We start from the raw sequence: 24,344 nt of genomic DNA, 5'->3' as shown, positions 1-24,344 counted from the left end.
CTGGCCGGTCAAGAGCAAAGTGTCTTTGTGTATTTGTAATAAAACAGCATTTCTTTACCTAAATTTCAAATTGTTTGGCACTTTGTACATCCAGTCGATGCTCTTATTATAAGCAAAGATACAATCTCTGGGTAAACCATTTAATCCACATCTTCTCCACTCACACATAAAGGATTTACTCTCCCAAGGTGCAGAAGCCTTCTTTTATTCACTGTCAAAGCTGTTGTTTACTTATTAATACATTGCAGTTCAGTTACACAGGTTGATAGTTGAAGCATAAACATAGACCTATTGTATGGTTGAATTATGCAGGAGACTGTTGTGTTTGTTTGCTGAAGAACACTGATGAGATCATTAAGAGAAAACTTTGAAGTGGAAATTTACAGTGGAGAAAAAGACCTCTGGAACCAGTGGTTCCTCCCACATCTCAACTCTTTTCTGAGTTCTTGGAGAGAGCAGTCGGTCAAAGGCTTTTGTTTGAGTGTTCGCCCAATAATTGTGTTTCTTTAGACCACATATTCCACATGAATATACTCATCCCCAAGAAACTCGCAAGCAAACCTCACTGCGAACCCTGCTCAACAGTGAATGAGACCACATGAACACGGCAATTGCACGAAATAGTCTCCTATTTAGTAAAGAGACGAGGCAAAATAGAAGTTACCTGGATGTTGCTCCAGTTATTAAGAAAGTGGCCCACCGCCGTGAAGTGAAATAATTACTGTGGGGAATATAATCAAAGCACAATATGGCCTAACCGCACACAATGCATACATCTAGTATTGTAGGTTTGCCATCAGGATGTGAAATCTGACACTGAACTATAAAACTAAATCTGTGGCAGATGGTGAGAGTCCCATTAAGTTCTCACGTCAGGCATAAATGTAATCAGAAAGGTAAAGGATGCAGGCAAGAAGCAGACGTATTATTACATCTTCTATCTCTTTATCCGTCAGGGATCAGCTCTCCAACAGTGCTCACCTTCACTTAATCCTTTAACCGGCTCTTAATCTTTAACACAAAAGCGCATGAAGGATGTATCACATGTTATTTCACTACCGACACTCCTTTCCATGTCAGAGCTTTTATGAAAGAAGGCACTGGAAGAAACTGAGCTGAGAAATGGAACATGAAGGTGCTGAGGTTGTTAAAAATAATGTGTTGGGCTTGTGGTCTCACTTCATAGAATTCTTTCCATTTCTTTATTAGCATTTTCATTTTACTGTGTATGGCGTAGGAATTCTTTCCATTTTAGAGAGTTTAACATTTACCAAAGGAGACAGATGTCTTTGATTTTGAAGTCTGAACATGTTCTGTCACCTTCAGTCGTTTAAGGTGGGCCAGGTGACGGTGCAAAACAACTTACCAGACCTTAAACGGTGTGTTAGAGGAAAATAAAATCTTACTTTTGTGCAGCTTGTAAGGATTCAGTCCAAGGATACGATATGACAGGACAATGTATTGCCTTAAAGAAAATTGCCTCAGCAGTGATTGTTAAAATGCATGTTTTCCATGTTCAGGCTGTATGTCAGACTATAATGTGAGAGTAATTTCTTACTTTCAATGTTACTTCAGTAATATAAAGCATCAGGGGAAGCTAGTGAGGGGTTTTGACTTCTCTTGGCACATTTAAAAACAAAATATAAGTCCTGTTTTTCTGGGGGTACAAACAAGTGTCTTTTAGTTTTTGGTTTTGTGCGGTCATTTGGTTTTCTGGGGTTTTAAGACCACACTTGAGGAGGAGCGTACACAGGAGAAGGCCGTTGGTGAGATCTTCTGGGGGTCGATGTTGTTGTTTTCCAGCCTCAGTGCCACCAGAGTGGAGTCTCCATTGTGGTTTGGGTCACAGATGCTTTCATCAGGGATACTCCTGGAAGACACAGCATCAGGAGGGAGTTAATCTCTAACTAACAATGATTGTCATTATCGATAAATCTAATTAATTATTATTAAAATTATTTTCCCAAATACTCATTTGGTCTTTAAAATGCTACAAAATGGTTTAAAATGACCATCACAATTTCCTAAAGCCCAAGATAATTAAATAAAGTCTGTTTTGTCCAGCCGTCAGTCCAAAACCTAAAGATGCTCCATTTACTATCAACTAAGTCAAACAAAAAGCAGCAAATCTTAACTGAGGCACTGTTCCATTTTCTTCATAAATGCTCCCTCTGGAAAACATCAGCCATCATCATGTCAAAGAGCATTGTTATGCATATGATAAACAACTCTATATCTTAATTTCGCTCTATGACCACAGTTCTTACTGCCTGTCTCAATGACATTAATATTTGGATGTATAACAAATATTTTAAACTAAATAAACTAACAGAAATTGTATTGGTATGACTAAAAGTGGAAAGAGAGAATCTGGTCTCAACAATCTGTCTGTTTGTCCACACAGATTACAACACAAGTTGCAGATCTGGGAGTGACTTTAGACTCTTACTCAAATTTTATTTATCAAGGTCACAAAAGCATCTTTTTTTCCCCTTAGGGGCATTGCAAAAGTGAGACCTTGTCTAATTTACAATGACACTGAAATGTTGATGCCTTTTATTACAAGTTGCTTAGATGCCCGCAGATTTTATTTTTTTTACCGAGCTGCTTTTGGAAAACAAAATTACAGTTAATTCTGAAAGCTGCAACAAGGATTTTTACTAATACACTAATAAATAGTTCACATTACCCCACAGCTTGCAAAACTGCACTGGGTGGCTGTGTCTGATTTTAATGCCATTATACTCACTAACACCTTCCTATATGTGTGATTACTTTTGAATTTGTGTTCCAACCAGACTTCTGAGATCTTCCACTATTTTCTTCTTCCTAACTCCAACCCACAAGAAGAGAATCACAAAATTGCAAAGTATTTTTTAAAATGAAATTAAAGACCAATATTTTTAATCTGTCTTTTAATTTGGGGTAACCCTACTTTCCATCTTTTAAGTTTTGATTCCTTGATATTTATGAATATTTACTGTTTTTGCTTGTGCAGTACCACATATGTTAAAATGATCAGCAGTATTTGCTTGGAGGCTGATCACTGTGTCCCACCTGGGGTGTTGCCATGTTAGCAGTGGAGCTGGAGCATGGTACAGTGTTTAAGTTGTAATGCTACTTTTATATAAAATCATTAGACAACCTGGACTTACTATGTGTGCTGCGCATGGACCTGTGAGTGAGTAATGAGGTGATGCAGGATGACTCCCAGGTGGAGACATGAAAAACTTGTTTTGTTTCTTGTCGTCAAGACGACTCTCCGTCCAGTGAACTTTCGACTTTAATATTGTCTGGCGTTCTGTGATGAATGAGTCAGTCATCTGGTCAGGCTCTGGTCTGTTATGGGACTTTTAATTGTTGCTGTTAAAGGATGGTATTGACTAAACTTTTTTTTTCCAAAGCTCCGTCTTTAGTCGCCTGGTTTTGTTATTTTTTACTACTTTAATTGACCTTTTAAGTCCATTTGTTTTTAAAATTTGGGTGCTGTGTGTGTAGTTTTGATTATGCTGTAAATAAATCAAACACACTGGTATTCTAAAGCCATGTTAAATAATAATTCCTGCTTACTGCAATGTGGGCCTTATTTCCATAATTCTGTCCATCATTTCTATCAGTTATGATAACATTTACTCACTCATTTACTTGGACAGGGCAAGCCATCATTTATATAGCCCAGATTGACAAACTAGAGATTTGCTTCAAAGGTGTTTATAATCTATATAACATACAACACTGTCCTTCCTTCAAGTACAATGTTATTATAACTGGCAGAAATCATGGACAGTACTCTTAAAGTAAGCTCCAAGCTTTGATAAATTTGATCTTATAGAGATCTGTATGCTGAGATGGAGTTCAGTCCCTGTGACCTTGAGCAGGATATGCAGGTTGGAAAATGGATGGATGGATGAAAAAATGCTTATATCAGAGATCCTGGTATTTCCAGAGACTTCTCATCAAGGTGGAAAAATACCTGCAGGAACCTGGAATTTTTAGCATGTGTTTGCTTGTGTCTTAACATACTGAGAACAGTTGTATGTATTGAAACAAAGATGCTTTCTCCAAGACCTCATTAAAACTACCACTCAGCTGTTGTAGATATAACTCAACCATGACATGCCATTAACTGTTCATCTGTAGCTTTTTCTTCCAGTCGCTTGTTCTGCTAAAATCGCCGCTTACAGTTCAGTGGAAAAATACAGTTTAGACTAAATGTGAAAGAAAACAAATCTGTCAATGGAGATTGTCAAGGCCGTCCAACAAAGTGTCTTAATCGGATCTTTAGGCCTCCATCCAGGATGACAGAGCAGAGCAGACTTCAACAAGTAGATATTAAGTGCAGATGATCACCCAATTGTTACTTAACGTCCAACAATAGTTGTAGCCCTCAAACCACAGAAACAATTCGCCTCCTTGGCTGCATGTGATGGGTTTTCTCTGGCACGCCCCACAGAATGAATTCAGTTTCAGCACTAAGACAGTCATAAACTCCCATATAATAACTCACACCTATTAAAACAGGTACAGGTATGAGGATATGGTGAAAAACGGGATCAAGTGATTCTGCACAGTTTGAAAAAAGTTTACTTTTAAGAGGAATTTTTGTCCTGTTATAAAATATTACGACATAATCAAAAGAGTAAGATCAGAAAGTAAGAATAAATGTTGATTTATGATTTTAAATTACAACTTCAATTATTTAAATTCTGGGAAAAGAGTGATGTATTCTTAGGAAGTAATCATGTTAAAACAACAGGAAATTTCATTTAACTCCAACAGATGGATGTTTATGGATGGTGGCTTCATACCTGATCCTGTTATTGTTGAGTCTGAGAAAGTGTAAGTTGGTCATCTCATTGATGCCAGACGGCACAGAGACCAGCTGGTTGTGATCCAGACACAGTTCCACCATGGAGTGATAAGAGCCGAAGAACGACTCGGGCTCCGTTCCTTCTCCGTCTAGTTTGTTGTAGGAGAGGTAGAGGTACTCTAAACCAGGGTCCATGTGGGCAAAGACGTAACCTGTGGAGATGGAGATGAAGGAAACTTTGTAATGCTCTTTATGGTAGGCAAATAAAGTAAGAGTTTGTGGGACAGAGAACAATGGTGGAGCTGATATTGTTATTAATTTTCTTTCACATTTATGTGATAATGAGATGCAAAGGCAGAAGGAGAATCCAGGTCCTGCTGAGGTTGGCACAAGCCAGTGGGTTTCTCAAAACGGCTGACTCCAGCTTCCCTTTGAATGGCCTCCTGTCTACAAATACTACTGAGGGCCTGGACATACTTTAACATATTTTATTGTTCTTTTTCTTTAAAGTATTGGTTGTGCGGCTCCATGCAGATGCAGTTGTAAAAATGTGGTTATGTCTGTGTTTGTAGTAGTTCTCCTTCTTATGACATCACATCAGCTCAACCACACAGTGCAGTCACGATTGGCGGCAATGCAGCCAACCCCTGAAAGTACCTGGGAAATGGATTTAGTGAACAATTTGGTTACAGGAGATTGTGTTCAAAGCAGATGGAGAACAGTGGAAACAAAAGTGAAACCTCTGACAATTAATACACAGTATATTAAGTTTCATTAAGTTCCTGTAGTGAAAAACAGTCCATCAACTATGACTTGATTTACAGATGCAGTCACAGCAGATCTCCCCACCACTAATAAAGTAGCCATTTGAAAAAGAAAAAAGAGGGTTGAAATCTATCACATACAAAATCCACTTTAGAGCTCTTTTCACTCCCCCAGTGATATAGTAGTTTGCCGTTCTTGATTTCAATCCTCCAGGTATCATGCACATGCCAATCTAGGTATCATAGTTGTCAGCCAAGTGTTCATCAACACTTTCCACCTACCAGGTATCCTCTCGATCTTGTTTCCCACCAGCACTAGATGGACCAGAGATCTGGGCAGGTAGGACGGAACCAGGTAAAGGTCATTATGTGAAAGATCGATGGACTCCAGATTTCTACAGAGGAGGGAAAAGATGAGGAGAGGATTAGTGAGTAAATGGAAGTGAGAGAGAACATAACTGATTCTCATGGATTACAGCAGATTAAAAAACTGATACCTTCCACTGTGGTTCTGTTAATGTAGTGCCAAAGTAAATGTTCTTTACACTCACTCTCACTCATCAGGATAGGTAATAATTAAGTAACTGCACTGCTGTAAACGGCACATGATGGTATTGTAATGAAATGAAAATTACAGTGTCTGTATTGGTGACGGCCGAAATTTACACTAGCAAATTCCTGTGACCCTGAGGATCATGGGTGATAGTGACATGTGTCTTTTTATCAGACCTGTGGTTGATCCAGGCCATCGGCGCGATCCTGGTCTCATCCAGCTTGTTGTGTCTCAGAGAAACCACGTTCAGACTTCTGGTCTGATTGAAAACTGTCTCTGAGATTTCCTCAATCAGATTGTTTTCCAAGTGCAGCTCCTGAAGACAGAAAAAACAAACCAAATGTTCGTCATCATCCGGGTCTGAATGTAAAGTGTTTTGATAGGTGGAAACTCACGGACAACTACTGGAATTTAGTTTCAGAGTTACGGTAGGATTGTATAATATGTATAATTTTTTTTTTTTATGAAACCAATATAAAAGCAACAGTAGGGGTGTTATGAGTTTGTCATTAAACTTTTGTGTTTACTGAGTGCTTTTTATTCAGAGATCTTGGCAGACAGGTCTGTGGTTTTTTGAGACTATTTCACGTTATAAATGCATAATCCACCCCAAAACTGAATTCTCCTACAGTCTTTGTTGGTTTCTGCCTACAGTCTATGTTATGGTCATAATAATCCATGGCTATACAAAGGTAATGCGTTTGATAAATCCTGGGATCCCAGAGATAATTAGCAAAGAAGACATGTTTAAAGGTAGACCACAATCTTCAAAGTTAATGACAAGGAAAGGTATGGGGGGTTGGATTTGCAGTGAGCGAGTTGAAACTCCCCAGAGTCATAACATGAAGTTGGTTTTTAGATGGATTTACAGCAGCAGCATGTAGCTGGTGGTCTGCAGGGTTTGCGGTTAAGCAGAGGCCATAATTACAAGTTGGGTGGACTGGTTTCCCACAGGTAGAAGCAGAGTTTACTCAGTGGAGGAGTCTTAAACATCACAGCCAAAAAGAAAATAGTGACGCATCAGCAAACCTCTGATAATGTGAATGAATGCTTGATGAGATTTAATTTAAATCAGTATGTTGATAGTGGGTTTATAGTTTCATTTAATGTTAGTGTTTATTATATTGTAACTGATAGTCTGTGAATATTTTTTAGGGTTTTTTTGGGGGGTTCATAATTGGTCCTTTAAACTTATTGGACCACTGAAGTTTTGTGCCATGATGACTATTCTCACCAAGGTCCGTTTTTCTGGTGGCACCATCACACCAAAACAGCAGTGTGTTGTTGGCCATAGCTCTTGAACCCAGGAGAGAGCATTGTGACTTGGACTTTTATAAAGGTAGTCAACAGTCTGCCTGCGTGAGGAATGAGCAGAGATAGTTATGTAAACAGATATACCAGCAGTGTAGTCGGAAGGCCCTGTGGTATGGTGCGGAAGTGGTTTCTGCCCAGTCTGAGGTAGGAGAGCTGGATGAGGGGAGCGAAGGCCAGAGGATCTACATTCCCCTCACTCAGCAGATTTCCTTCCAGCTCCAGAATCACCAGGCTGCTCAGATCTTAAAGATAAAAATATATATATATATGTCACTTTACTTCAACTGGAAATTTGTCTTTGAATCAATGTAGTAAAGAAACATCTGTCAGACTACAATAGTGAAATAATTTCTAATTTCATAATGTTCTATATAACATACATTTATGACATTACATTGAAACATTAGAGATTATGGAAAATGCACTTCACAGCACAGCAGCTCACGCCAACGCAGAGTGCTTTTGGCACTGAACGTATGTAGAGGACTTAATTATTTATGTACTGAAATGCATTTTGAATAAGGTGAAGTTTCAAATCAGCATGATTATAATTGGGCCTATAGATTACATTATTAATGATGTCAACCTCTAAGAAGACAGTGATTGTACTGGATGAAATGATAACTTCGGTTCACTGTAGCCACTTAGCATTATCTCAGTGAGCTGGCTGGATACTGTTTCTGCATGTTGGTGTCTACTGCACTTGACCAAAGAGGGTTTCCTGGAGAAGGACACACTATTATCAGTTTGTCAGAGTGAACTGCAGTTTCACGATTCTCAAGATCAACGTTATTGAGTCTATAGAGGCGGTTGCATCATGTTATTTTCAGAATAGAAGTTGTTGTGTGTAAAAGACTGATGGCTGGCAGCGTGACATTAAAGCTGATGTGAGTATGGAGGTGCATTATGGGATGCTGTATCAGTACCTTGGAAGCTGTTTTCTTCGATACCTCTCAGTTTGTTCTCGTTGATCTTTAGCTCCTGCAGGGTGGGCGGGAGGTCAGAGGGCACGGCGTCTAGAAGGTTCCCGTCCAAGTACAGACGTCTCAGCATCTTCAGACCCTGACACATACACATATTGTAGGTGCTAGTGATACTGGCGGGTACCTGATGGTGATGTTAGCAGGACTGACTGCCCTCTGTCATGCCACAAATGTTAACTCTAGAAATACCCGTCCATCTTCTGCTCTTTTCATGGGTTTTTTTTTTGTTTGTTTGTTTGTTTGTTATTAAATTCACTTCCAGGTCACATTAAAGAGCTTGCAAGTTCATAAAACAATTCCTGACTTGTGTAAAATTTATCTGGTCTTGTTGGTCTGTTTGAGACATGAGGACATTTGCACCATGATATCACAGAAATTTGCTCACATTTCTTTTCCGTCTGGTTGACTGCTTTTCTTTATATGTTCAATATGTCTGTTTTACATGTCTGCCTTCACACTTTACTTATTGGAGGCTTCTGTCACTTAAATCATCATCATCATTTCTTGAAGCCTCTAGAGAAACATTAGTGTGTGACAAACAGCAGGTTAAAAAGAAGTTGGCTTTTATTTTGAAGGGATGCATTGGTTGAGTGAGTTCGTATGTCTTACTTTGAAGGCTTTAGCATCAATGCCGGCAGAGGTGAGTTTGTTTTTCTTCAGGTTGATCCACTCCAGGTTGGGAATGCCATTGAAGGCTTCTGCTGGGATGCTGCTGATGTTGTTGCCTGCAAGTCAGAACAGTTTCAGTTTGTTAGCACTGAGAATTCGATTTAATTCAATAAACTTTATTTATCCCCAGGTGGCAATTTAAAGGCAGGATTAACAGATTTCTGTAGTTAATAGTAGTAGTTGTAGTTGCAGTGTGTTTCTGTATCTCTTGTATGTGTTTTCAAATTGGTGATTGTGTTTCTTAAGTTGCTTGAATTTGCGTTTATTTACATCATTAGCAGCTTCCATTTTTTAATTCTGGTTCTAGTTTGATCGGATCTGCTAGACTGCAAGTCTAACAAATCTCACCCTGAATACTTTGTCTATCCTCGCTCTTTTTTGGAACAATGTACTAAAAAAAATCAGGAAGCAGCTTCTCATTTAACCATCACTTTTGTCATTTTAAAATGACATCAGTCGGTTTTGTCAGCCTTAAATAAATAACATTAATGTTGCATGGTCAAAACTGGCTGCTGGCTGCTGGCTGCTTAATGTTCCCTCTGCTTTGTCTTAACTCAGCCAAAGACAACTTGTGAGGTAAAAGAAGCACCCCTCAGTAATATCACTCTGTAATCATAAGCGGACCGTGTGTTTTCGTTGTCCAACAGACCGACAGTGTGGTGAGTGTTCTCTGTTGAAACCATTAGCCGGTTGCGTCAGATCAGTCTGTGGGGTCAGAATCTCAGAATCACTTAAACTTTTCAGTCATTTCAGATCCAGAATTAAAAGTCTGTTAAGTATATGATCCAATACTGGATTTAGATTCAGTAGATTACTATTACAGTTGTGTTAAAGCTGTAAAGATTCCTCTATAAGTGTTTCAGCTCCTCGGCTTGTTGTCGTGGTGACTTACCCTCCAGACTGAGAGATTTGAGCTCCGGGAAGGACAGAGGAGGGAAGTGGATGAGTTTGGCATTCTCACACGTCACAGTGACATCAGAGATGTCGCACCCTGGAGGGAGGCCTCCTCTGTTCTCTACCACCACCACCTCCCTCTCCTCCCCTTCCTCCTCGAACTCCTCTGCCTCCACTTCCTTCAGCTCGTCCTCCGATGCAGCAGGAGGTCTTGGGATTGGAGCGGGGAGGAGGTCTGGCTCCTCAGGTTCCTCAGGTTCTTTTGGGAGCATCTGAAACACGTCTCCTCTCAGCCACACTTCCTCTTCCTCCTCTGCCTCCCCCTGCCGCTCCTCCTCCTCCTCCACCAGAGCCAGTAGTTTCTCCCTCAGTATCTCCTCCTGCCTCCTTCTTTCCTCCTCTAGCCTCCTTTCCTTCTCCCTTGCTTCTCTCTCTGCCGCTTCCTTCCGCCTCCTGTCTTCCTCCTCCTGCCTCCTCCTCTCTTCCATCTGCCTCCTCCACTCCTCCTCCTCTTTCTCCACCTGCAGCCTCAGGGCCTCCTCCTCTTCCCTCCTCCTCTCCTCCACTATCTTTCTCTGTCTGTCCGCCTGCTCCTTCCTCTGCTTCCTCCTCTTCTTCCTCGTCTCATCCTTCTTCCTCAGGCGCTCCTCCTCCTCGCGGTGCTCCTCTTCCTCTCGCCAGAGGATTCGCTGGATCTCCTCCTGGGTCAGCGGGGTCACAGGGTCAGCGGGGTCACTGCGAACTGGGGAGTCACCAGAAAGGTCAAGGCTGAGGTCAGGCTCTAGGGTGGGTTTAGGGTTGTGCGGGGCAGCCAATCAGATGGCAGGAGGTGGTAGGAGGCAGGAGTCGGTCGGGAGGAAAGAAGAAGGTGATGGTAGAGAAAGAAGGAAGGAAGGAAGGAAGGGTGTAGAAATAGGAGAGTAGAGAAAGACAGGACAGGAAGCAAGAAGAAGATGTGGAAAAAGAAAAGAATAAAGAAAACTAAAAGAGAATACAGGGTGGAGATGAAAGTTGATGGGGACAGATGGACAGACAGGAGGTGGACAGACAGACAGGAGGTGGACAGACAGACAGAGACGGCTGTGTTAGTGTTTTAGACAGACACCCACATTTGTCCACACAGACAGGTACCAGACCAGCTTGTTGACGCTACAGAGCAGACTGCTGCTGTGGATCAGTCTGGACCGAGTCCCAATGAACTGTACCTGTATGAGCACCGTCAGGTGACGTTGGTCTTTTCACATTAGCTGATTTTATTTTTTGATGACAAAGTGAGGTCGGTTAAATTGAATGTAAACTATGTCTTTTGCATACAGCAGCATAGTTTATACACAGATACGTACGCTCATGTTTCTATGGTTACTGGTATATTAATGCTGTATTCATCTACATACACTGATAAGTCATAGTCAAAATGACTTCCAGGAGTTTTCTCCTGCTTCACCTCCACACATGCGCACAGTGAGTTAGTTAGTTACTGTCAGTTCAACCTCTTTTTTTGGACAGGTTTTATAGACAGGTTAACAGTAGAGGATGCATGTTCAGCAGGGAGGTAGAAAACTCATTGCCTTATTTAGGAATAAGTATTCAGTATTTAGGTGTAAAGCAGTAAAATTATTGTTTCAAGATCATTTTGTATATGTTTTCTGCCTCCAGAAAACATATAACGTGCACGCATCTCACAATAATGTCGCTCGGCAACTCGTCTATACATCCCTGTGTTTTTATTGTAGATTCAGTCGTACATCCGGTTTTCATTTTGGTGAGATTGAACGGACAGTAAGGTGAAACCAACCGTGGACATGTTGGAAACAACACGTGGTATCTCCCAACGTACAGACACGTTAAAACTCTCACAACATGTGTGTTGACTGACCCAAAATGTGCTAACCACATTTTCTGAGGCCATGATGGAAACAGAAAGCAACATGCGGAGGCCTCAGAGATGGAAACGGTTTAGTTTAATTTCTTCCAAGAAACCAGTGATAAAAAAAAAAAAAAAAAAAGATTACATAATGAAGAGTTTCATTCCAAAAATAATTAAATTAAATTAACTCTGACTCATAACACATGGTTACTGTAGAGAATGTAAAGACTCACTGTCCCCTCGGCCTTAACAGCTCCAAATTCATCATCTGCTGGTCACAAGAATGTACAATGTCTTTTTTGTCTGCATATCTTTATATTGATGGAACTGGATGTTTTCTTACTTAAAATAATCAGTTCTACAGTACATTCATCATGTTAAACTGAAGGCTGTCAGTCAATGTAATGAACACTAATTTAATCCATTTAAACATGAAGAATTATGATGTGAAAAATGTGACTTTTCATGTAAAAGCTGTTTTTAAGTTTTTATGATGTAATGTGTTGAATGAATGAAACCCTTCAAACATTGTCAGAAACGTTTCCCCATCTCTGTTGCTCCACTGCATGTTGCACCATGGCGTTGCCACATGTTGTGTTTCTACCTGGCTCCATGCAGACGGGGCAGCACTCCCCAGCAGGGGTGAAGGGGAAGTGGCACTGCATTGTGGGACAGGTGATCTCGTCACAAACCACCCGCCCTCCGGTACACAGACAAGTCACACAGGGCTTTGGAGACCAGACGGCCTGATCGAACATGGTCAGACCCTGGTACACACACTGGCCCTGCTTACCTGAAACAATACCGACACATAACAGACAGTTCGTTATAGTTCAAAATCTTTTGTGAAGTCACTCGGTGTCTGTGGAGGGAGTAGAAGTCATTTGGCAGCTGATAGACTATGACAATTACCAGTTTTCATGATAAATCTTTTAGACTCGGTAGCTTGAAATGCAAAAGCATTTAACCTCAGTAATAAGGCAGTGAAATCTGAAACATGGACATCATTTTATTTATATTACACTGAGTGTAGGTGGATGTGTTCACACATGCAGCTGCCAGATACAATCAAAGAGTGTGGTCATAAAGTAGGGCTTAAAGTGCGCAAATCATCTGCAAGTTTTTCTGCGACTGTGCAGATGCCGAAAGTATCTCTGTTGATACCTGCTACCAGTCACATGACACACTTGACCAGCTGTGGGTGACAGTGTTTTAAATGGCAGTGAATGAGGAAAAGAGACAAATGTGCTGCTTCTTTTCATTCATATATCCCTCATTGTTCCCGTGAGCCTTGTGTTTTCATAATAAAAGTAGACGCTTTATAGGTTCTTTGAATGAGTGTGTTTTATTTGTATATATAAAAGTCTTCAGTCAGCCTGAAGCCTGGCCCTATGTATGTGTTGTGTCTTTACGAGGAAATAACCATCGAATGCTGCAAAATACTAGTGCGACCATACATAACGATGGTCGGCCATTGTTTACAGCCGTGTTTACTGTGCACATCTAGCTGACTGTGGACAGCTGACTAACCGCGATCTTTCCATGATTACTAGACAATTACCACAATATCCTGCAAACTGCTGACAACTGGCAACTGGCCAAACAAAGAGCTAATTATTTATGGCTGTCCTTTTGATTTTATTTATTTACTTTTTGTTGTTGCTGTTTGGGAAAGAGACGAAGACAGCAGCAAGACATGCAACAAAGTTCCCTGACTGAAATCAAACTGGGGTCATTGCAGTCGTTTGAAAAACGTTTTAACCATTCGGTTACAATGACTCCCCCTGGCTGGAAAACAGGCATTTCACTGTAAATCAGAGTTAACAATCTGTGAGTCTGAGGTTTATGTCGCCTGATTATTGGACTGGAGTGCCATCTCATTTTGGATTTATTATTCACTCTGACGTGGTGTTTATGTTAGCAGTATTAGGGGGTATTTTAGCAGAAGCGATTTAATGACTGAATGTTTTTGTCTCAAAAGCTATTGCTTGATATGGACTTAAAAAAAAACGGCACAGAGGAAGATGACTGTTCCCTATTCTTGTTTCCGCCTACAGGGCTTTGCGTGACTCTGGTTTTCCAACGAAGGAAACAGCTGTTGATGAGCACAACATCGGACCTATTTGAGTCACTGAACAAATTGGAGATGTGTGTGGCGGAACAAAGCAAATTCAAACCAGCAACCTGTGGGTCTCCACTTTAGACCCTCACGCCGACCATTATCATCCTCCTCAGCAGCAGCAGGCCCTGCTGCAGTAATTGTTGTGTACGTCTAGTCAAATCTAAAGCTTGTACTTTACCATCAGAACCAGACAAAGCAGTGATTTGTAGCATTTCCACTCCTCCCTCTGCATTAACTTCACCTTTCAACATCAGACCTGGGACGGGACGAGGCTGTGACTGGCAGTGAGTCAGTTAGAAAGACTGTAAACCACTATGATATAGCAGGAAGAGGCTCTTTGTGTCTATTTTAAGTCTGTCCTGTCTGTCATTTATCCTTTCTAATGGTATGCTCTTTACCAGGTCTATAGGAACACAGGTAGTTAAGAGCCTCAGGTTATTTCTCTTAAATACTGTCTCTCTATTATCCCTGTCCCCTTTACTGCGAGCAGTGACACTGTCACCCTGTCATCTCTGCTGGAGCACACATACTTTAGAGCTTTTCTTTTCTCTTTAAAATATTGTCTTGCTGTCAGAGCTCTTGCTTTTCATTGTCTGGTAAATTGCAGGGTTTTGTTTAAATAATACAGCCACTATCAGACTCTGCTGTGGTACCATCATCCGAAGGTGTTCAGTGCATATTTTCATGTGTTTTTACAAGCTGCGAAACTATTTGACTTGCTCATTGACAAATAGTTTTGATATTAAATGAATAGTTTTTCAAGCAAAAACACCAATCAGTCTTAGTTTCCATCCTCTCTAATGCAAGGATTACAACCATTTCTATATTTTATATCAATATGGACTGAATATCTTTGGGTTTTTTTACTATTATTTGGACAAAACAAGACATTTAAAGATGTCATCCTGGGCTCTGTGAAGCTGCGGAGCCCCCAAAGCCTGAGATTTTTTTATTTCTTTTTTTAGTTTTTTATGCACAACATTAGATAATGTAACGTAAAAGTAAATTTTCACTATTTTCAAACTTAAAGAAGATGCAGTGAAGGATGATGAAAGTAGATATTTCTAGAAAACAATGATGTAGAATGGGGGGCACCAATGTTACTAGAGTGACACAAGAGTTAATGTCAGTTTTTTGACGTCATGTCATTTTTGTGACCCTCTTCAAAATAGTCAGATAACCCTAGATAATGGAAACTCTGAGTGATTAGCATTTTCTTTTAAGAATGTTTTGGGAATTAATTTAAGAAATTATTCTGTTATTACGTGGCAGAGGTCCCAGATTTTATTTATCTTTGACAGCTGAGCAAACTCCATCTGCAGATAAAAAACTGAGATAAGGTTGAAAGCTCGGGCGGAAAAAAAAGCTAGTAGATTGAACATGGGATATGATTATTTTCTTAAACTAGTGTTGTTATCGGGATCAAGAATGAACTTTCCACACTGAAGTATCCTGTAACATTTACAAAGTTGATTGGTTTCCATGGTGACTGGACAGGCATTTGACTGTACACAGAACAAAGCAGATCAAATATTTATGTCTAACATCAGACTTTTCAGTAAAAGTATCTTGGTCCAACATCTGTAACTGTATGTTTCTGTAAACTGGACTCTGGTCTGTTTGGTTGTTGTAACATTACGGTCGGTTTGTGTCCGCTACTCTGAACACAGAGCAGATATATTCTCACATTTCAAACAACAGAGAAAACAGAAACAAACAGTTTAAAGTGAAAAAAAATTCCTCTGCATCTCCCAACATCAGACTTCCACCACTAATTACATAATGCTGGCTTCATTGTTGTAAACTGAACGGTCTCCACGTGGCTTTGAGGTTCTTGTTTAAGTCTCTGTCCTCATCTCTGTGTGGGGCTTTACTTATGTTCTGACGAGCTTTTCTTTCTTTTTTTTCCCACAGATGGTTTTCCCTTCTGTTCATGTTGGAATGTGATGATTTGTCATTAAATTACTGAGCTGTAATAACAAGCAGTTTCATTATGAGAACAGAACGAATCCTCTCGGCTCAACTGAACTGTTTTCTGGCTGCACTCGCACACCCAGTCTGATTTTACCGTCTTATTCAGTTTTCATTTTACTGTACTAAGATTTTATTGACTATAAAACTTCTATTTAATGTCCCATTTAAAAGTTTATTTGTTTATGAAAACTGTTGAAATTCTGCAAAAGTTATTCTGCCTTTAAATCTACGTTAAAGCTTAAATCTACATGTTTTTATTTTCTGAATTAAAACAGGCTTTTTGAGGATTATTTTTGGATGTATCAGAGATTTCATATATAACAGAGTAAAGGAAACAAGTGATTTCAGGACTGGAAAACATTGGAAACTGTAATAGACATGTCGTATTTTATAGACTTAATAAATTATTGAAAAATGATTCATGATGAGAACAATAGCTTGTTGTAGCCTACAATTACCCATAACGCTTTTCTCTGCAAAGATCTGTAGAAACGTTAACATGCATCTTCGTAGGAGTGTGATTCCCACATAAACCAACATGTCGGAGTCAGATTATGAGTAAAGGTTTCCTGCCACACAGCTTCTCTTCCAGTAATGCAACCACAAAACACAATTGAACATAATGGAACTTGTTACGGTCATAAGGATGGATGTATTAATGGTAATGGAAACTCTGACTCGTCAGATTTAGGAGGTGTATAAATCATCAGATGGTTTAAACTCCTCTGGGATCATTCACAGAGAAAGGCGACACTGAATTGTGTTAATTAAACACAATTCAACAAAATGTAATGAAGTGCAATTTGATATTAGTAGTTACTATTATGTTTAAGAAACCATCAGGACGACTGTATCTAATCGAGTGACTGTGATTTATGTTGAAGTACAATCGATGTCAACATTAAACAGCCTGATCAGAACATCTCTTAGTAGTGACTGGTCTCACTGACCTGGGTTAGAGCTGAGTTACTGGTCTCACTGGGCTGAGTTACTGGTCTCATTGACCTGGGTTAGAGCTGAGTTACTGGTCTTACTGGGCTGAGTTACTGGTCTGACTGGGCTGAATTACTGGTCTAACTAACCGGGGTTAAAGCTGAGTTACTGGTCTTACTGGGCTGAGTTACTGGTCTAACTGACCGGGGTTAAAGCTGAGTTACTGGTCTTACTGGGCTGAGTTACTGGTCTCACTGACCTGGGTTAAAGCTGAGTTACTGGTCTCACTGACCTGGGTTAGAGCTGAGTTACTGGTCTCACTGGGCTGAGTTACTGGTCTAACTGACTGGGGTTAAAGCTGAGTTACTGGTCTCACTGGGCTGAGTTACTGGTCTAACTGACTGGGGTTAAAGCTGAGTTACTGGTCTCACTGGGCTGAGTTACTGGTCTAACTGACTGGGGTTAAAGCTGAGTTACTGGTCTCACTGACCTGGGTTAGAGCTGAGTTACTGGTCTCACTGGGCTGAGTCACTGGTCTCACTGACCTGGGTTAAAGCTGAGTTACTGGTCTCACTGGGCTGAGTTACTGGTCTCACTGACCTGGGTTAAAGCTGAGTTACTGGTCTCACTGACCTGGGTTAGAGCTGAGTTACTGGTCTCACTTGGCTGAGTTACTGGTCTCACTGACCGGGGTTAAAGCTGAGTTACTGGTCTTACTGGGCTGAGTTACTGGTCTATCTGACCGGGGTTAAAGCTGAGTTACTGGTCTTACTGGGCTGAGTTACTGGTCTAACTGACCGGGGTTAAAGCTGAGTTACTGGTCTTACTGGGCTGAGTTACTGGTCTCACTGACCTGGGTTAAAGCTGAGTTACTGGTCTCACTGACCTGGGTTAGAGCTGAGTTACTGGTCTCACTGGGCTGAGTTACTGGTCTAACTGACTGGGGTTAAAGCTGAGTTACTGGTCTCACTGGGCTGAGTTACTGGTCTAACTGACTGGGGTTAAAGCTGAGTTACTGGTCTCACTGGGCTGAGTTACTGGTCTATCTGACCGGGGTTAAAGCTGAGTTACTGGTCTTACTGGGCTGAGTTACTGGTCTATCTGACCGGGGTTAAAGCTGAGTTACTTGTCTCACTGGGCTGAGTTACTGGTCTCACTGACCTGGGATGACGTTGTAGCTGGAGTGCTGGTCTTGAAGGTTCTTGTAGGACTCCAGGAACACAGTGTTTCCTTGTTTTCCGCTGGGCTCGACTGGGACATTGGGACCAGGGACCAGTCTGATCTTCAGAGGTCTAGAGCGCCCCGCTCTGGCTCGCCCGAGACCTGCAACACATGGTCGTATCAATGTTCATCTATATCTATCTAGAAACTTAGAAAGACAGACAGACAGCAGTATCTAGTCTTATTCTCAGTTTACAGATACAGTATATTCTTATCCCAGATTTGACCTAAGCTTGTTTGTTCTTGGTTCTGAGCCAAAATAAATAAATTCTGTTTCAGCCAAATGAGGAGAGAGAGCCACTTCTTAATTTTAGTGAAGCCCTGACTTCAGACGAACGTGACTTTAATGTATTCCCTTTCTCATGCAAAGTTAAAATGGCTAAATCATTAGCTAATAATAATACATTTTGATCACAAACAGATTAGAAGTATTCACATAAAATAAAAAAGTAGGGTGGCCTTAGATACTCGGGACATATTATAGGTTTTTTGTGTCATTAGAGGTTTTTACAGCAGAAAACAAGACTATAAATTGAATTCTTCACTTTTGTAGGAGGTAGACTCTCAGTGCTTCCATCCTTTGTGCTAAGCTAGGCTAAACACCCAGATAACAGTCTACTCATCTGACTGTACAATGGCTAACGAGAGGATTTGGAGTGGGAGTCTTACCCGGTCCGTCTCTCATCCTCCTCCCCCGGCGTGTCTCACCATCCTGGCTGTGAGGTCTGTTCCTGGCCTGGGTGTCTGGGATGGTCAGGACCACCAGCAGCCACAGATTGGCCACCACCAGCCACCACCTCATCCCTGCAGAACAGAACAGACCAGATTCAGGTTTCCTCGCAGGAACCTCTACCAACACTGAGGGCTTCACAAGGGCTGGGCCCTGATAGAAATCATTGTGACCCGTCTAGGTACTGATACCAAAGCTTTACTTTTGTCAACACATTTTTTTTTCTGCAAAACCTCTTTGGTCATTTGACAAAAGAAGCGTCTTAGAGTTCTTCAATGTTAAATTAGTCGAAGCATAAACACAAGCAGTCGTACAGTTTTTGATACTAAATGCTGTGAACACATTTTGGGCTGTACCCAAGAAGAAATGGGTTCCATACCCAAACCTAGACTTCAATGGTTCCTCAGCAGGATTCCAACAGATTAATGTGATGCATCAAAGACAAAAGGAAAATGGAAAACAGTTCATTTTCCCAGGAGCCATGTTTGGAAATGAAAAGTTCAGAAACACTGGGCGCCTCATTGCTTTGGAGTTCAAGGCCCTGACCATGAACCACAGTATTCACAGTTTGAGTCCAATCAAGGACCTTTGTTTCATGTCATTCCCCATCTGTCTGTCCTCACCTTAATTAAAATAACTAAACCAAAAAAAAAACTAAAAAACACACACCATTACACTCCATGTTTTTTCTCCAGCTGCAGAAAAATAGACAGAAGAAAGAAAGAAAGAGGTTTTTACCTGCAGCAGCTTCTCCAACAAAAAGAGCTGTCAGTGCTGCTGCTGGTCCTCATATAGGTCTCATCTGGGGTCCTAATGGCCGGTTCCCTCTGTGTGTGTGTGTGTGTGTGTGTGTGTGTGTGTGTGTGTGTGTAATGACTAGTCTATAGGCAGCAGTCCTGTCATTATTAAAGCAGAGATCTAACACACACCTTCACACCTGATAGTTTGTCTTCTGTCTGATTCCCCCTCTGAATGGCGCAGTGCAGATTGAACCACTTCTCTGTATCAACCTCAATAACAGTAATAAATGTTCTGTAGCTGTGCCCCAGTGCATGATGGGAGTTGGTGGTGTTAAATCATAGGATCCTCCGGTTTGTTGGGATGGAGACCTTTAGTTTTTGCTGGTCTGAAAGACTGTGAGCTGCTGACCTGTTTCTCATTCTGTCACTGTAGATCTGAACCCAGATAATGAGCTTTTCAGCCTGTTGCAGCTTTTAGCAGTGAACATACCAGAACCTCCCACAGCCAGGCCCAGATTTTATTATAGATATTGTTGTTGGAACCCAAACCAGAGCTAAAAGGACGGTGACTGTTGGACTATCATGTTGCTCTGTGTGGAAATTAGCTGCTGCATGTTAGCCCTTGCTATTTTATCATTTGATAAATAAGATGTGTTAGAAACTTGTTCTCCTGCCCTCAAGTGTCCAGAAAATCAGTCAATGGAGCTTTGTCATGTTGATCAAATATATATGTCTGTTAGAGCTTTTATTTGATAACAGCTGCAAACATCTCATCCAGAGCCGTGGTGGTTTTTCAGGTATCTTTTCTGCGTGTTATTGTTATTTTATTATTTTTATCTCTTCGCATGTTTTTTGATGGTTTATATTATAATGTTTCAGGAAAGTTATTATTCTTATTATTTCAACATGCTTTATGCAGCAGGAGTGTCTCCACAGCCCCTCTGTTACAGTGTAGAGTAAAAGCAGCACTCCAGGAACATTCACACAGAAAGACTGAGCCTTGGTTTTCACTCTCGGTGCATATTTCAACCTAATCCTGGATCCTGTGTCCAGATCCTGATTCTGAGAACGAGAAATAATCCACATCTCACTCTAATAACTGGGCTCAGATCAGTTCGTGGAGCTGATATCAGCCTTTAATTAGAAGTCACTGTAATCCGACTCTGGCTCCAGTCCTAACATTAACACTGACCCAAACAACAAGCATTTACTGGATACGACTCGATTTCATAGTGTTGTTAGAATCATCTGAGGTGCCGAAGACCTTTTACTAACTTTTTTTGAATTAGCTCATAGAAACCTGAATGATACTACAAAAATAACACTGATCATTTATGGGTGAAGGAGCATCATGAGTGGGCTGTGCGAGAGAAACTGCCACATTTGTTCTGTGGATTTAGTCTGTCTCAGTGTCTTCTGTCTCCTCATGTGATCCCAGACTCCATGATGTTGAGATCAGGGCAGTGTGAGGGCCAGACCATCTGCTGCAGGACTCCCTGCTCTTCTTGTCTCTGGAGATCGTTCTTTATGACTCTAGCAGTGTGTTTGGACTCATTGTCCTGTTGCAGAATTAATCTGGGACTGATCAGACGCCTCCCTGATGGTGCTGTCTGATGGAAAAGAATCTAAACATTGAAAGTGCCAGAAATTTTTGCACATTAGTGTATGTGGCCAGTGTCGTGTCGAAAGTTTCCCTTATTCACTCATTAACCATTAACAATATAAGAGACACTTGATAGTTTACTTTATAGTGAGAACACAGCCTAAGTGTTTTAAACCTGGATTTTATCCAGATGTGATGAAATGGATAAAAAGAGGTGAATGAGGTTTAAGATAAATGATAAAGGTTAAACAATAATTGATTAATATTCAAAAAACTACAGCTCCCATGAAGTTTTTCCAGAGCACAGCGCACATTTTACACGTCATGGTAAGTGGATCTCCCTTATCTGTGACATCCGCCCACACTCTTTTAATCATTCACTTTTGTTTTTCCTTTTTTTCCTGATGAAAGAAAACTTAAGTCTGCAGCTCCACAGACTGAAGGGCTGAGATCCTCCCTCCTCGATTCAGCACCAACCAATTGGAAACCAGATTTCAGAGCTGATCAGGAGACAAAGAGAGAGAAGGAGAGAGAGAGAGGGATCCATGTGTGCTGAGACAGGAAAGAAAACAGGAGGGAGGGAACAGAAATGGAAAATATTCAGCAGTTCAGTTTCTGGATGAGCAGGCTCAGACGGAGAGACTTCCAGCAGGAACAGGATAAAAATAACCTGGAGTTTAGTTTAACGAAACCCAGACAGTGTTTAAAACCCAAGTTTTTCTCTGCTTCTGTTTCTGCTGCTCTGTTTGCTCACTTCAGTATTTCACTTATTAACTGGACTTGGTGAAATAGTTTGACTTTTTATTTCTAACACCACTGTGTGCAGATTGATTAGCATGTTGTCGTGAAGAGTGACCTGTTTGAGTCAGCATGTGCTTGTTTTACTTCTCTGTAACTAAAGCTTAAAATGTCACTTTTAACCAATAAATTACATTTTATTCAATGAGTTAATTAATTCATTGACACGTGTTGCTGGAATTTTTAAACTCCAAAGCCCAGTACGTCAAGAGAGAACATTTTTGATAACCATCTCTGAACCCGTTTGCACAGACAGTACATTTCCTTTCTCCATTTTTCTGTCTCAGTTAAGTCATGTCTTGTCAGATTACTTGACTTCCTCAGTTTAACAACAATCAGTTCTTCTTTTTATGAACCAACTGAGTCAAAAACAGTTTCACTTTGGACTGAGGAACATCTACTTTAGGTTTTGGCTCTTTTCTTTGGACGTCCCTTAAACTTACTTTGCAGGTTAAATGATTTATCCACTGTAAAAACTTCAACAGATTCTGAGCTGCATCAAAACTCATCTTCCAGGTTCTGGAGCTGTTCGTAGTTACAGACGAACACGTCCAGTTTAGCTTCTGTTTCTCTGGCATCTGTAAAACCATGTATCGTCTCATACAGTTTCTGTCGAGTCCTCGAGTTTGCTCTGCCGTAGATTTATGGGGTTTATTTTTCTATCATCCTATTTCATGTTTTTGATTTTCCGTGCTCTGCTTCGCTGCGTGTTGTCGCTCTGATAAAACATCTGGACCTTTTAGTTTCTAGCCGTTGATTCCAGCTTCCTTCTCTCCACAAACACTAGTGACAGTGGATGTTTGTCCAACAGGTGCTCTTCACTGTTCAGGATTAGTTGTCCTGCTTTGTACAGACGCAGGAGTAAAATGATGCTTTCTCTTGTTGCTTTTGTTGTAGTCATCCTTGTTGTAATGTGACGTCACGTTAATTGTGAGCTGGTGTAACGGGGTCTTGGAATTTGAGTTTATGTTGTCTGTTAATGTGTCGTGTGATTTGTGTGATTGGATCCCAGAGGCTCTGTTCTGATTAAGCTAATGAATGAAATCTGCTCAACCAATCACAATCCACAGCCTTCATCGTCACCTCCTGCCTGTTGGCTGCAGGAACTCATCCCCGTGGAAGTGGAAAACAGTGGAAATAATAGAACCAGACAATGGACAGATGTTATGTGATATTTAGTTTCTGTGGGACTGATAATGCCCTTAGAGACCAAGATGACCCCAAATCACATCTTCTGTCTTCAGTTGTACTTTTAACAAACTGCAACAAGCTGCTAGGCAGCATGAACTGTTCTGCACCGTTGAGGGAAGGAACCATTCAGTAGACTGTTTTCCTCAACCAAGAACCAAACGAACTAAACAAACTCGCCTTCCATTGTCACCCAGCCGCACAGTTCTGGTACCAAACCTGCGCCAGGTCTTAGGTCAGCTTCGTGTCTCAGTAGCATGTAGTTTAAGTCAGGTCAAGTCTTAAAGACACAGTCTCAGTCTCATCATATTATTTGTACAAACTGATGAAAAGAAGTAAACAGCTGAAGTAAAGTTTTTCTTTGCTGAATGTAAACACTGTCAAAGCCATGTGGAAGTAGTATTGTTGAATGAGCTCATTATTTTCTGTTTTAGGGTTGTTTGGGTTTTTTTTTTTTTAATCCAGAGAATTTTCTGTATTTATTTTGATCAAAACCAACAACTGCCTGAAACCTGAATAAAGATGGTCGGTCTGATTTAGTTACAGCACTCCTCGGATTTCCAAATGTTCTCCCAGCTCATAGTTAATGTTCTGAAACGCAACAGAACATCATCAGTGAGCTGAGGGGGAATTTGAGGAGTGCCGCATGAAAACCAGGAAGTGCACAGACGTGAACATGTATCCATAAAGTTACAAAATATGTTTTTTGGTCATTGTTTTTTTTTTTTTTAGATCCATTCTGGTTCAGGTCTGGGCTGCATTTAAATGGACAAGTCCTTGTTAGGTTTTGTCCTGTAAATCATGAGAACAAGATTTTTTTTCTTTTTGGACCTCTGAAGGAGATCCTCTACAAAAAAAAAACCTTCTGCAGAAACTGAAACAGCTGTTTAGAAATCACGAAAGACAGACAGACAGACACACAGAGAGACAGTGGGGAGGAGCTGAGGACAGACAAACAGACATTAACTCTACTTTACCAGCAGTTTGAAGGCGGCTGCAGGACTTGAGGCCAAATTCTTCCACCCCGTTTTCTCCCCCTCTGGTTCTGCAGGATCTCCAGGAGAAGTGTGTGTGTGTGTGTGTGTGTGTGTGTGTGTCGCTGTGTGATGATACTGTGTGATACTAAGTGTGTGTGAGTGAGAGAGAGAGTTTGTTTCTCGGCGTGTCTCAGAGCGTGGAGC

The 24,344-nt window shown here is 40.8% G+C and overlaps 2 protein-coding genes across 4 annotated transcripts in view; one reads left to right on the top strand and one right to left on the bottom strand.

Moving 5' to 3' along the window:
- Positions 1-24,344, top strand: part of cenpp (centromere protein P) — a 92,560-nt gene that overhangs the window by 61,256 nt on the left and 6,960 nt on the right. The gene's annotated exons all lie outside the window — the stretch shown is intronic.
- On the bottom strand, positions 190-24,344 carry ecm2 (extracellular matrix protein 2, female organ and adipocyte specific). Of its 3 annotated transcripts, none has more exons than XM_023416101.2 (12): positions 24,141-24,344; positions 18,774-18,908; positions 18,045-18,206; positions 12,459-12,647; positions 9,986-10,729; positions 9,034-9,149; positions 8,368-8,503; positions 7,526-7,683; positions 6,304-6,443; positions 5,857-5,969; positions 4,809-5,022; positions 190-1,870 (listed from the first exon to the last, which is right to left on the bottom strand). In XM_023416101.2, the coding sequence occupies exons 2-12, from the start codon at positions 18,904-18,906 to the stop codon at positions 1,702-1,704; spliced, it is 2,274 nt and encodes a 757-aa protein (XP_023271869.1). In that variant the 5' UTR covers positions 18,907-18,908; positions 24,141-24,344; the 3' UTR covers positions 190-1,701. The 3 variants fall into 3 exon arrangements, with proteins under 3 accessions (XP_023271869.1, XP_087032689.1, XP_087032690.1); XM_087176563.1 differs by having other exon boundaries at positions 9,986-10,768; positions 24,141-24,342; XM_087176564.1 differs by lacking the exon at positions 12,459-12,647 and having other exon boundaries at positions 24,141-24,343.

Source organism: Seriola lalandi, unplaced genomic scaffold (assembly GCF_002814215.2).
Source record: "Seriola lalandi dorsalis isolate HSWRI2012SDOR001 ecotype SW California unplaced genomic scaffold, Sedor1 jcf7180002054561, whole genome shotgun sequence".
NCBI lineage: Eukaryota > Metazoa > Chordata > Actinopteri > Carangiformes > Carangidae > Seriola > Seriola lalandi.
This window is presented reverse-complemented; position numbering and strand designations above follow the sequence as displayed.

Bases quoted from the DNA above. Each gene is read 5' to 3' on its own strand.
- ecm2 (XM_087176563.1), bottom strand. From the start codon at position 18,906: ATGAGGTGGTGGCTGGTGGTGGCCAATCTGTGGCTGCTGGTGGTCCTG. The intron at 10,769-12,458 runs GTAGAAACACAA...AACCCACCCTAG, and splicing joins CCCCGTCTGCATGGAGCCAG to AGCCTGACCTCAGCCTTGAC. The intron at 8,504-9,033 runs GTAAGACATACG...TGTATGTGTCAG, and splicing joins TTGATGCTAAAGCCTTCAAA to GGTCTGAAGATGCTGAGACG.